The sequence below is a fragment of the Camelus dromedarius genome, chromosome 14 (assembly GCF_036321535.1).
Source record: "Camelus dromedarius isolate mCamDro1 chromosome 14, mCamDro1.pat, whole genome shotgun sequence".
NCBI lineage: Eukaryota > Metazoa > Chordata > Mammalia > Artiodactyla > Camelidae > Camelus > Camelus dromedarius.
In genome coordinates this window covers 36,015,163-36,029,140 of record NC_087449.1, presented here as the reverse complement: position 1 = coordinate 36,029,140, position 13,978 = coordinate 36,015,163, and the positions used below count along the sequence as shown (strand labels likewise).

General features: G+C 38.7%; 1 protein-coding gene across 1 annotated transcript in view; it reads right to left on the bottom strand.

The window, feature by feature from the left end:
- AGBL4 (AGBL carboxypeptidase 4) overlaps positions 1–13,978 on the bottom strand; it is a 1,119,623-nt gene that overhangs the window by 289,441 nt on the left and 816,204 nt on the right. The window contains 1 exon segment of the mRNA XM_064493604.1: positions 8,845–8,884. Coding sequence (XP_064349674.1) covers positions 8,845–8,884 — 40 coding nt within the window.

Sequence of the window (13,978 nt, the reverse complement as noted above, 5' to 3'; positions counted from 1 at the left end):
ACTCCCAGGGTTCCCCCACAGCATTAAGTTCGAGTTGCCCTCAGTGGTATCTTCCTTGATAATGAAGCTTTCTAGCTTTCTTCCTTTTCCTTTATTGCTTCCCCCAGGCCCCACCAAGGTCTCTGGTATCACCTTCCAAATAAACTACTAGCATTATAATCTTTGTCTCAAGTTCTGCTTCTTAGGGAACCCAAACTAAGACAGACAGCAATGTTCCAAACAGAGGATGCTTGGTCAGCCTGGGTGCCAGAGTAAAGATGATGTAGAGCAGAACTGACTGCCATCCATGAGAGACATATACTAAAAATGAAAAATAAACCTTTGTTTTTTTAAGTCCCTGTAATTTTGATGGCATTGTTACTTCAGGGTAACCTAGCCTATCATGGCTAGTGAACTACTTATACCTTTCCTTAATAATTCTCATTCTAGGAATTTTTCATAAAGAAATAATTAAAGATGTATACAAAAATCTTTATACAAAAAGCTGAAGATGACAAAAACAGATGGAAAGATATACTGTGTTCTTGGATTGAAATAATTAATATTGTTAAAACGATCATACTACCCAAGGCAATCTACAGACTCACGGCAACCCCAATCAAAATGGCATTTTTCATAAAACTAGAACAAATAATTAAAAAATTTGTATGAAATACAAAAGACCCCAAATAGCCAAACCAATCTTCAGAAAGAACAGAGCCAGAGGAATCATGCTCCCTGATTTTACTCTATACTACAAAGCTACAGTCATCAAAACAGTATGGTACTAACATTAAAATGGACATATAGATCAACAGAACAGAAGAGAGAGCCCAAAAATTAACCCATGCACTTAAGGTCAATTAATACATGACAAAGGAGGCAACAATATACAACGAGGAAAAGACAGTCTCCTCAATAAGTGGTGCTGAGAAAACTGGACAGCTACATGTGAAAGAATGAAATTAGAATATTTTCTAATACCATATACAAAAATAAACTCAAAGAGGATAAAGACTTAAACATAAGACTGAAATCCATAAAACTCCCAGAAGAAGACATAGGCAGAGCACTCTTTGACATCACTTGTCTCCTAAAGCAAAGGAAATAAAAGCAAAAATAAACAAATGGGACCTAATTAAAATTAAAAACTTTTGCACAGCAAAGGAAATCATTAAAATGAAAAGGCAACCTACTGAATGGGAGAAAATATTTGCAAATGATATAACTGATAAGGAGTTAATACCCAGCAAATATAAATAGCTCATAAAACTGAACATCAAAAAGCAAACAATCTGATTTAAAAATGGGCAGAAGAACTGAAGAGACATTTTTCTAAAGAGGTAATGCAGATGGCCAATAAGCACATGAAAAAAATGATCAACATTGCTAATTATCAGAGAAATGCAAATCAAAACCACAATGAGGTATCACTGCACACCTGTCAGAATGGCCTCCTATGGGTCTCTTAAAAGTGCTCTATTGGAGATGAAGATCAGAGAAGATCTTCTGCTTAGAGCAAGGACCTAGGGTGAGGCTCCTCTATCATGAAAGGAGCCCAGAAAAAAAAGGCTGCTGTAGAACTACCAGGAGATAGCTCCTGTGTGTTGTAGGCCTAGAGAGGTAAGGAATAGAGACACAGGAATCAGAAGCAACACCAAGCTGTCCTGCTGACTTTTTGTCACTGGATTTGCCACATTCCCATTCTTTACCAGGTCCTATACTAAAAATGTGGGTAGAGTCAAATGCAAAAACCACCACATAGGGAGATGAAAGCATAGTTGGAGATTGTGGGTTCGGGGATGGGGAAAGAGAATAACAGAAAACTTACTCCTCAATGTGATATTACAAATTAGAATTTCAAAATGCATGAAGAAATTGAATGCTAAAAATTATACTAAACAAAATCAACACTTTTAACTTGAATTGACTCCAGATGAAACTTATTTTATAGAACTGTCAAAGATTTTAAAATAAGCATATTGAGGATGTTCAAGGAAACAAATGAAGACATTAAAACAGAATAAGAAATTATGAAACAGAATAGGCAAAAATAAAACAAGAACAGGTGGATATGAACAAAATTAGAAATCTTGGAAATTAAAAATACATAGTCATCGAGATATTGAAAAAGGCAGGAAAAAATCTACACTAGATATGGTCAAAAAGCAAAGTTATGAATTCAAGTTACTTCTGGGGAACTCAGAATCAGTGCAGTAAGATAATAAAACTTATGAAAACTCAGTAAAGAAGCATGGTCATTCACTTGAGTGAATCCAACATTTATCTAATAGAAATCCTTGAGAAAGAGAATCAAATGAATGAGGGAAAAGTAATATTTAAAGAGACAATTTGCCAATAATTTCTCAGAATTAAAGAAAGACATAGATTCTCAGGTAGAAAGTATACTCAAGAGTACCGAGCAGGGTGAACAGAAATTCACACCAAGACACATCAAAGTGAAAACGCAGAACATGAAGATTAAAAAAAATCTTTAATCCGACCTATGAAAAGATAAGTTACCAAAAACAAATAATGAAAGACTTCTTATTAACAACTATGGAAGTCAGAAGACAATGAAAAAAACTCATATAGTACAGAGAAAAGTCCTCCTCAAACTAGAATTTATACCTAGCCAACTATCATTCCAGAGAGAAGTCAAAATGAGGATATATATAAAGAGGGTTGCACATGGACTCTCACTAAAACAACTATTAAAGGATTCACTTTAGTAAGGTAACATAGGAAAACCTTGGGATACAATAAATAGAATGCAAAAATTTATGAACTGTAGGAAAAAATCAATCGGCCCTTATCATCATCATTATCATCATCATTGTTTTTCTTTTTTGTAAAAGTTTAACTTAAAATTATAAATAATAATAATTAGGTGGTTACAGGGTAGCATTCAATAGGTGGTTAAAGCATGCTAAAGCTCTTTTTGTGGCTGAAAGAATGACAGAAATTTTGAAAAACTGTAGACTTTGTAAAAATAAAATGTATAGTCAGGTGCATTTCTAAAAAGTAACCAGTTAAGGTTAGAAATGAAATTGATAGCATTCAAATCTGCAGATGATGTAAAAAAGCAGGTATGAATGATAAACAGAAAGCACAAATTAAAAAAAGTCCAAATATATTAGTACTAATAATAAATATGAACAGATTAAATTCACCTGTCACAATGCAAGAACCATTAGATTTTATTAAAAAGAAAACATAATTGTGCTTTCAAAAGATAACTATAAATGGGAAAGGGAGGACATTGCCCTACCAATTATAAGACAATTAAAATTAAGATTTATTATATATAAGACAATGTACATTAAAAGTGATAGGTCAATAGAATAGAAAAGAGAGCTCAGAAACAGATTCTGTATATAGGGAGACTGATATATGACATATGTGTAACTTCTAACAAGTAGGAGAAGGGATGGACTAGTTATTGTGTGTACTGAGATAATGTGTTATCCATGTGTAAACAAAAATTAAATTTCTAATTCCTGTCATCCACAACAATCAGTCTTAAATGAAATGAAGACCCAAGTGTGACATAAAACTTGGCAATTTTTTGTCATTATATGCAGATGGCATGATGCTAAATATAGAAAACCCTAAAGACTCCACACAAAAACTACTAGAAATGATAAACAAATTCAGCAAGGTAGCAGGATACAATATTAACATACAGAAATCTGTTGCATTTCTTTATACTAATAATGAAGTATCAGAGAAAGTAAAGAAATAATCCCTTTTAAAATTGTACCAAAAAATATATGTAGGAATAAACCTAACCAAGGAGGTGAAAGACATACACTGAGAACTATAAAACATTGATAAAGGAAACAGAAGATGATTTAAAGAAATGGAAAGATATACCATGCTCTTGGATTGGAAGAATTTAATATGGTTAAAATGGCCATACTACCTAAAGTAATCTAGAGATTTAATGCGATCCCTATCAAATTACCATGACATTTTTCACAAAACTAGAACAAATAATCCTAAAATTTATATGGAACTATAAAAGACTCAGAATTGTGAAAGCAATTCTGAGGAAAAATAACAAAACTGGAGACACAACTCTCCCAGACTTCAGACAATACTACAAAGCTACAGTAGTCAAAACAGCATGGTATTTGTACAAAAACAGACATATGGATCAATGGAACAGAATAGAGGGCCCAGAAATAAACCAACACATTTATGGTCAATCAATATTTGACAAAGGAGGCAAGAATATACAATGGAGGAAAAACAGTCTCTTCAAGCAAGTGGTGTTGGGAAAGCTGGACAGCTGCATGTAAATCAATGAAGTTAAAACACTCCCTCACACTATACACAAAAATAAACTCAAAATAGCTTGAAGACTTAAATATTAAGACAGGACAGCATAAATCTCCTAAAAGACAACATACACAAAACATTCTCAGACACAGACCATAGCAACGTCTTCTTAGGTCAGTCTCCCAAGGCAATCGAAATAAAAGCCAAAATAAACAAGTGAGACGTAATCAAACTTACAAGCTTTTGCACAGCAAAGGAAGTCATAAACAAAATGAAAAGACAACCTACGGACTGGAAGAAACTATCTGCAAATGATACAACTGATAAGGGCTTAACTTCCAGAATATACAAACAGCTCATATGACTCAATAACAAAAATCAAACAATCTAATCAAAAAATGGGCAGAAGATCTAAATAGACATTTCTCCAAAGAAGACACACAGATGGTCAATAAGCACATGAAAAGATGATCAACATTGCTAATTATTAGAGAAGTTTAAATCAAAATCATAATGGGCTATCACCTCACAGCGGTCAGAATGGCCATCATCAAAAACGCTGGAAAGGGTGTGAAGAAAAGCAATTTACATTCCTACACTGTTGGTGGGAATGTAAATTGGTGCAGCCACCATGGAGAACAGTATGGAGGTTCCTTAAAAAACTAAAAATAGACTTATCCTATGATCCAGCAATCCCACTCCTGGGCATTTATCTAGAGAAAACTACAATTCAAAAAGATACATGCACCCCAATGTTCACAGCAGCACTGTTTACAAAAGCCAAGACATGGAAGCAACCTAAATGTCCATCAACAGATGAATGACTTAAGATGATGTGTGTGTGTGGGTGTGTGTGTGTGTGTGTGTGTGTGGAATCAAAACTACATTATAAATCAAAGAACACAAGCCACTGTCTGGGAGAAGACATTTGCAGTGTAATCCTATACGTATATAGGAATACTACTCAGCCCTAAAAATAATGAAACAATGCTATCTGCAAGAATATGGATGGACTTATAGAGTATTATACTAAATGAAGTAAATCACACAGTGAAAGGCAAATATTATATGATATCACTTATATGTGGAATCTAAAATATGATACAAATGAACTTATTTACAAAACAGAGAAAGATTCACAGACATAGGAAAACACAAACTTATGGTTGCCAGCTCGGGATTAGCAGATACAAACCACTATATATAAAATAGATACACAACAAGGTCCTACTGTATAGCACGGGGAACTCTGTTCAATATCTTATAATAAACTATAGTGGAAAATAATTTTTTTAAAAACAACATTTTTTTTATAGCACAGGGAAATATACACAAAATGTTATGATAACTCACAGAGAAAAAAATGTGACAATGAGTGTGTATATGTCCATGAATAACTGAAAAATTGTGCTGAACACTGGAATTTGACACAACATTGTAAAATGATTATAAATCAATAAAAAATGTTAAAAAAAAAAAATAAAAACAACATTTTTTAGAGTACAGGAGAATATGTAGGGAATATAGTAGAAAAGGGTTACTTAAATAAGTCATAAAAGCAAAGCTCATAAAGCAAGATTAATACATTCAATTACATTAATTTTTTTAAACTCCCATAAATCAAAAAACATCATAAATCAAAAAACACAAGCCATGTCTGGGAGAAGACATTTGTGGTGCATGTAAGTCACAAAGTATTGGCAGGGAGGGTATAGCTCAGTGGTAGAGTGCATGCTTAGCATGCACAAGGTTCTGGGTTCAATCCCCAGTACCTCCATTAAAACAAACAAACAAACAAATAAATAAAACCCTAATTACCTCCCATCCCTCAAAAAAAGTCACAAAGAATTGATATTCAGAATAATAAAGAACTACAAATCAATAAAAAGAAACAACCCAACAGAAAATGGACAAGTGATATGAAAAGTCAGTTCATAGAAGAAGAAATCAAAGTGGCCAATAAACATGTGAAAAGATATTCAACCCCATCAGTAACCAGGAAGATACATATTATAAAAACAATGGGATACATTTCATGTTTATCATGATGATCAGTAAAAGATTTATAAATCTGACAATTCCAAGTTGTATTTTTGTATACATAGATACAGAAAATCATTAAATTTATTACAGTGGTTACCTATAGGGTGAAAGGAAAGAGATGCAATCAGGTAGGAGTACAGAAAAGTCTCAACTAGATCAATTATTTTTTTTAGATAGAAGACTCTGTGCCATAGATGCCACAAAGTTGATATGATAAAGCCAAGGGTCTGGTGGGGTGAGAGGCAGTGAATGACTCTCTATTATGTATCTACTCTTTGGCATATATTCAGATTTATTCACAATAAAAAATAATAGTTTAAAGAAGATAACACAGATTTTTAAGGCTTCCAAATTCCCAGGCAGCATCTCTGAAGGCTCCAGGTTGATAAGGAGTGGCAGCATCAGACTGCAGTTCTGTGTTGAGGATGATCTGACAAGGAGTACAAGTAAGCTAGTCCCTTCCACTGGCAGCCCCAGAAAGGAACCATGCCACTGCTAGCTGTGGCAGCTTCTGGTGAGGTGGGGAATGGGGATGACTTTGAAAGTGAGAGACAGTTAATAAGGATAGAGGAGAGTGATTTGGACATGGAATGCTGCTGTCCAGATAATACACAGTCTGATGGTGCTTCCTAACCTTTCCAAGTCATGGTACACGTGGGTAATAGTTGTCACACTGGAGTACAGGCTACCACCTTGGGGGTTCCAGCTCCCCCAGTACCTATATGTACCCCTGAGAGATGAGTGGATCAATACCTCACAAATGTGTGTCTCACAATATCACACAGATTAAGCCTATTTGCAGTATTGTACACTCATGTGCCATCACACACCTTATGAGAAGTTTTGGCCCAGAAGGTAGTCTTTTGTCATTTAAAAATAGGGAAAATTATAAGCCATTCCAAACTCTGGTAGTGCTTAACATTTTACAGTTCCACAGTTGTCCAAAAGGAGTGCACCAAGAGTCAAACTGTTCTGCTTGAGTTTGTGCAGTAGCAATTAGGAACAGAAAGAACGGGCGCAAAAGAAATGCAGTTAAAAGGGTCTGAAAGTTCCCTTCTAAAGCAACTGAAGATAGATCAAGAACCCTCCCCAACTATATAAGTCAGCATCATATCAGGGTGTGACTGGGAGACTGGGATGTGACAGCAGGCAATCTGGGTCAGCACATGTAGAACAGGGCAGTCACCAAGGAGAGCAACTAACTGGACAGGACAAAGATAATCCCTCACCAATATCTTAGTGGGAAGGGATTTGTAGCTCATACAACTGAGCCATTCTAGTTATGTTAGCTCATGATTTGGAATTTCTATATATGTTAATTACATATATGTTAAACATAGTTCATTCTGTGGGTTAGATTAAACATTTTCAAACCAGTTCATCTTTGTTTTTCTAAAATTCCAAATTCAAAGAGTTCTATCAGGTGGAAATACAGTAAGGGCAACTGAACTGGGTGGATCCACCTTACATTTGCAGCCATTGTCATATATCTCAGTTATACAGACTGATAACCAACCTTTGTGCTAAGACAGTGCCTGGAGAGGACAATTTCTCAATCTCCTTTTAAGTCAGCCAACTGGTCCTGGATACAGCAACAGGCTTGAGGGAAGGCAGGGATGACATAGCACAGCTATACTGCTTATAAAATACTGAAATCCATATTTATTGGTAACTGGCCGGTCCTAGAGCCCCTAACTCTGCTACATGACCATTCTGCCACACCAGTCCCTTCCCCAAGACACCATCTCCCCACAGTCCAGTAACCGAAGTGTTCATGCCTCACACAGCAGGAGGCCGCCAGGGCTATTAAATACTTTGAATGTCACCAATGGATGAAGATAAACCACCATAACCACTCTTGAATGGTCATTAACCCTGCTGGCACCATCAGCCCCTTGGATTCCAAGAGAGAACAGCATCTCTTGTTGGCCAGTTTTGCCTCAAGTTCCCAAACCAAAATAAAATACCTTCTGGCAAAACTAAACTGCTCAACTTCTTTCTAGGCTAGATGCCAGGCTTAGGAGAAAGAAAGGACCTTTTAATCCCAAGGCCACAGCTTTGTTGGGGAACTTGTCCTTTTTAATGGAGAGTGACAAGAGTTATCCTGACCCTCAGCACAGAAGACCAAACCTGGTCACTTCCCAGATTGGCCTTTCCTCATAAGCTGTCCTTTCATTGCATGCCATCTACCAGGAAGCTTCCCCATTCCTCAGGATTTTGAAAGGAGACCAGGGCATTTCCTTGGCACTTGAGTCCATCGAGTGATCTGGGGAGAACTTGGCCCTGGAACATGCAGCAACACCAGAGCATCAGCCCTGCCATCTGCAGAGCCAAGAGAAGGCAGCAGAGTTGGGAAGGAGAAAAGAAACTGCCCATGGGATAGAGGATCAGGGGAGAAGGATCATTCATATTGCAACGGTTCTGCTGTTCATTCAGGGAGTCAAAGGAGGAGGGCAGGGATTGCATTTGGACAGGCAGCCAAGCATCACTCTGAGAAATAAGGGAAAAGCCAAAGCAGAAACGACCAAACCTACTCACCGGGGCTGGTTATTGTCAGGAGGTCAAGCTGCCGCTGTTGCTGCAAAAGAAAACACATTGTGAGAGCACTGATTCAAGCCAAAACCAAACTTGTTGCTTAGCAGGGCAGGGTGGACATGCAAAGGGGATATTCAGACTCGCAGGGCAGGGCACATTGTGGAGAATGTGGTCTCACTGGCAGTTCTGCAGGGAGGCCTCGCACCCTGGAGATGAAAGTGAATGGATGGCCTTTCTGGTCAGAACTGAAAGGGCCTTAGAGGTCTTCCAACCAAACCTATTAATATACTTAGGGAAAATGAGGAACATGGCTTACCTATGGCCACAAAGAAAGCCCCTTTTCAGACTCCCAGCCATGGCTCATTCCTCTGTACCAGGAAATCTCAGATTTCTTTTTGCTCACACTGACTGCTCTGGTTAAGTGTTTGGTATCCTGATTATCCTCTTTGCCTTGGATCCTTAAGTCACTGTCACCCTCCTGATACTCCTTTCTAACCAAGATACTCCTGGGCTGGTTTATTTATTGAATCTTCCCAATAATGTTATAATTTCAATTACTGATGATCAAACCATTCCTTCTCTAACTGAATCCTCATGTGTGTGTGGTATACAACATTCATAGAAAATAAGATTTGTCAGGTACACTAGGCCACATGGATGAATCTGCTTGTGTTTGGGGGTAACTGGCAGCCCCAAGGGCTGAGCCGATCAATGTCTTGTAGGCTTGCCCCCATCACACCACACTTACAGGGAATCTCTGTCCTGGGCTGGATGTCATGGGAACCTGAGGGTGGAGAAGAGGGTATTGGAGGCTGGGGATGGGGCAGTGGTGAGCAACTCTCTTACAGACTTAAGTCAGGATTTCTTAAGCCTCAGCCAACCTGTCTCTTTTCTACACATGATTTTTCATTAATAGTACTAGAAATAATGTGATTTTTTTTCTTAGAAAGGGGTCCTAATAAACTTCACGTTGAGAACCATTGCTTCAGGATACTCACTGCAGGAGCTTCTGATTATCTGGCATTTCATCCAGTGGCTCCTTTGCTATACTTCACCTCACTTACATTTCCCTCTTTATCTTGCCTCTCCCCTCGAACGGCTTCCTGAAATTCTGCTTAAGCAGAAAGGAGTAGGCAGCTACATTTTTTGAGCACCAGCTATAGGCCAGGCATGGTACCAGGCACTTTGATGTGTCACTTCTTCTCATACTCTTTTTGGCCATCCTGCATGGTTAGTGTCACACAGCAGAGGGACATGGGGTTCAGACAGGAGAAATGATCTGCCTAAGACTACACTTCATTAAATGGCAGAGCCAGGATTAGAATTCAGTCAGTTCTGATTCTGGCTTGAAAGCCCAAAATATGATAATGCACATAAATCATTCAGCAAGATGCCTGGAACTCAACAGATGCTCAAAAAAAAAGAGTTATTTTATATTGATGTTTTATTATTATAGACCATGTGACCCTTGGTTTATAAAAGCTGCCTTGCCCCTTTTCACAGAATTATTGATACTAGGTCTCAAAGGCTCACCAGGACAGGAATACGCACTGCATTGTCCCCACCCATTGCGTGAAATGCTTCTGTTTTAGCCCTTTACTTGATGGGGAACTCACTTTTTCTCAGCTGGAGAGCTCTACTTTGATCAGGGTTAAATGCTGCTTCCTTATGATGCCATCACTGTTTCTAGCCGCCTCAGCCCACGATACAGTTTGGAGATATGAAGAAGATCTGCGTCATCTTGTCTTATGGCTAAATAGTCCCAGTTCCTTCTTCCTTTTTTTCATAAACCTGGTCTCAAATCTCCTGGCCCTTGTGGTCCCCCTCCTCTTCCATTAACTTTGATCTGTCCCAGTTAAAACCTCTTCAAGATCTCTCTACCTCTTGCTTTAATGACTTCTCAGGGCCCTAAAAGCAGGTCTGTATGCTATCAGAGCCTTCTCAGTCACACATCCCTCTTTTCCTGCCAGCTCATAACTCATTCCAGTTGACATTTTCAAGCAAACAGTGCAACTCCAAGATGTCACTGACCTACATTGTAAGTGCACATCCTAGTGCTGACATGAAACACACACCCACACATGCGGGCTCAAAGGAATGCTGGAGCCAGACTGCCTTCTTTCCCAAACACAGAACCAGGCCAGTAGTACAACTGGCTCAGGCTGCCTGTGCCAAGGCCAACCTGTCTGGCTTGGCACTTCCCTCATGCATGAGGAAAGAATACGTGTCCTTCTGTTTTTCCATAAGCTTGACTTTGTGATGATTGCCATTGGTAAAGGAGGTCTATTTATCTGAAAAGTGTCTATTTCCTAATTAAGAGCTATCTCTAAATGGTGATTCTATGTCCAGGGTCCAGGAGAGAAAAAAATGGAGAAAACCTGACAGGAACACAGACAGACCTGGACTTGTGTCCTAGCTCCTCTCTGTGCCTTTGGATAACTTGCTATATGTCTCTGGCCTCAAACGTCACATCTCTAAAATGAGTGAGTGAGACTGAAATACAGTCAGGGACTGAGTCAAATGCAGCCAGGTACTGTGCTTGTGGGCTCCCTCTTCTGGTATAGAGAGTTGCCTGAGAATCCCTGTAGCTAAGACCCTGGGGCTCAAAGGACAGAGTCAGAATTTAAAAGAGACCAAATTTTAAGCTATGCTCTCATACTGCAATTTTCAGCGTATGTTTGTCTTCCTTACTAGCCAAGGGGCATCGTAAGGGCATGGAACATCTATTATTCAGTTTATGGCACACAGTGGCCCACACAGTGGCCCTCACAGTGGCATTTGCTAAACTCTACTGAACCCTTCCTGGAACCCACATTATTCTTTCAAACCCCCATGCCTTTGCTCGTGCTGTCCTCTCTGCCTAATCTCTTGAGATCTTCATGGAGCTGCCTGCCTCCTCATGTCTCAAAACCTCCATGACGTCTTCTCTGCGCATCGACTCCCAAACCTAATCTCCTTCTCTCCTTTCTTCAGAACAGAATATTTCACCCTTTGTTCTTCCAGTACATCTTATAAAACCTACTTTTTGTATCATGATCTGTCTTGATTACTTGTTTCCTTCTCTGTTTCTCTCATGAGGTCCTTAGTGGAGGATAAGACTGTCATTTAATGTCTCTATTTCCAGTGCTCAGCACAAAGGCTGAAAGGAATGTTTGATGTCATCCAGTTCAAATGATTCAACTATTTCATCATTCCCTCTGCAATGACTCTGTTAGGTAGGAATTCATCACGCATGGAAAGTAAGCATGCTCTCTCCTCTCCAGGACTTTCCCTCTGCCACATCTGTGGCGTTTCTTGCTTCTATGATTTTGCTCTCACCATGTCTGCAGCCAGCAATACTGTCTATCTGCCTCCCCTGAAGACCTTCCTTCCTCCACTTCCACCCACAGGATCACTGTTTCTCCTGGACTCCTACAGTTCCTCCTGTACCACACCAGTGGTGATGAATTAAATCTAACCTGGTGACAAGCCCCTTTAACCTACAGTTCACTGACATATGTGTGCACCATCTAGTGGTCCAAGTAGATTATTGTTTTAACCTGTAGCTCCAAAGATTGGATTGCAAAATCTGCATGTCCTATTTGCAAATAAAAATGGAAGTGTATGTTCAAGAATCACTGTGCAATAATTTCTACCTAAGAAATTAAAAGAGAAAATTTTCATCACACATTATGCTAGTGTGCCTAGCATAATCATTTAGAAACTGTATGGCACTTATTAAAACAGGGCACATGATCTGCGGAATTTGACCAATCATATACAATCAGTTACATAAGAGGGGATCATGGTAGACATAAAGAATTAACAAATTACTTTAATTAGTTACCAAGGGGGATACATAAAGGCCTTTTATATGGAGATGATGTATTATCTAACCTCCTGAATGGTAGAATGTGCAATGTTCATTGGAGGAAATGAAGTCAGCTAGCAAGGTAATAGGTTTGGTAGGCTGACAGGGCCTGCTGGCTGTGGGCTGAGCAGTTGAATCACTAGCTGACTGTAAGCTACAGTCTCAGGAAGGCAGGGCCTTCACATGTTGGGTAGTGACATTGTGTGTATGTGTGTGTGTGTGTGTTTTGAGGAGTAGGGGGAACATTCCTCCTCAGATAAAGGAATTCTACACCTACACAGGGGGAAATGTGCCTGGATGGTATTCCACAGACTCCTGGAGGAGTGTGGGTACGCCAGGGCTGGGTCAGTTAGAAGTTGATGTGTGGACTCCTGGCTATGTACGAGCCCTGTGCCCAGCCTTCCCCGGTAAAAGTGGTGCCTCATGGACATTCAGAAGAAATCTATTTCTCTACTTAACCAACGTGTGGTGGATGCAGGGTTAGGACTCCATAAAACCACGGGGGTTGGAGGTTCCAAGGTCAACAGGAACAATCTCTGAATCTGGTGTCAACCAAGGATGGCAGGAGCATCTAAACTGGATGATTAAAGAATTGTCTACCAGCATTCTTGCTCCAGGAGTTATCCATATTCCACCATCCACTCAGTGGAAGCTGTTTTTTTAATACAATGTCACTTTACCTCTTATAGCCCCAAGGGTGAAAGTACTGAAAGGTGGGTCAATTAGAAACTTCATCCAGAAATTTTGGATCTTTTGTGGGTTCAATTATTCTTAGTGAAAACTACTGTCATCCTAAGTTAAAGATCCTTTAAAAGTTTTATAATTATGAAAACAACATACTTGTTTTTGTCATTTTGCAAATTTCCAGAAAATTTAGAAAGTGAAAATGAATGAAATCCCACCATTGAAAGAGAACCACAGTTAGCATAATTTTGGTTTATTTTTTGTCATCTTTCTTCCTTGTGTTTATGTAATGAGATATTTATACATAATAAATAAAGCATGTTTTAATCTTGTGCAGCATTATGTTATTTTTTTTGTCCCATGTTGAGTCTTTAGTTTGAAGTATAAGAATGTAAGTCACATATATTTATTGTTATAAATAATATAAGCTTTTGTTGCGCAGGGAATAAAACCTGCAACATTGCAAACTTCCTTCAACAGCCACTCCCATAACACTTAACACCAATTTTGCTCTTACTACTGCTGTTTTGTTTGTTTTGGGGGGAAGGTGGTGTTAATCAGTAAGACATCAGTAGAAAACTACTTGGTTATTTTGTCACAGGA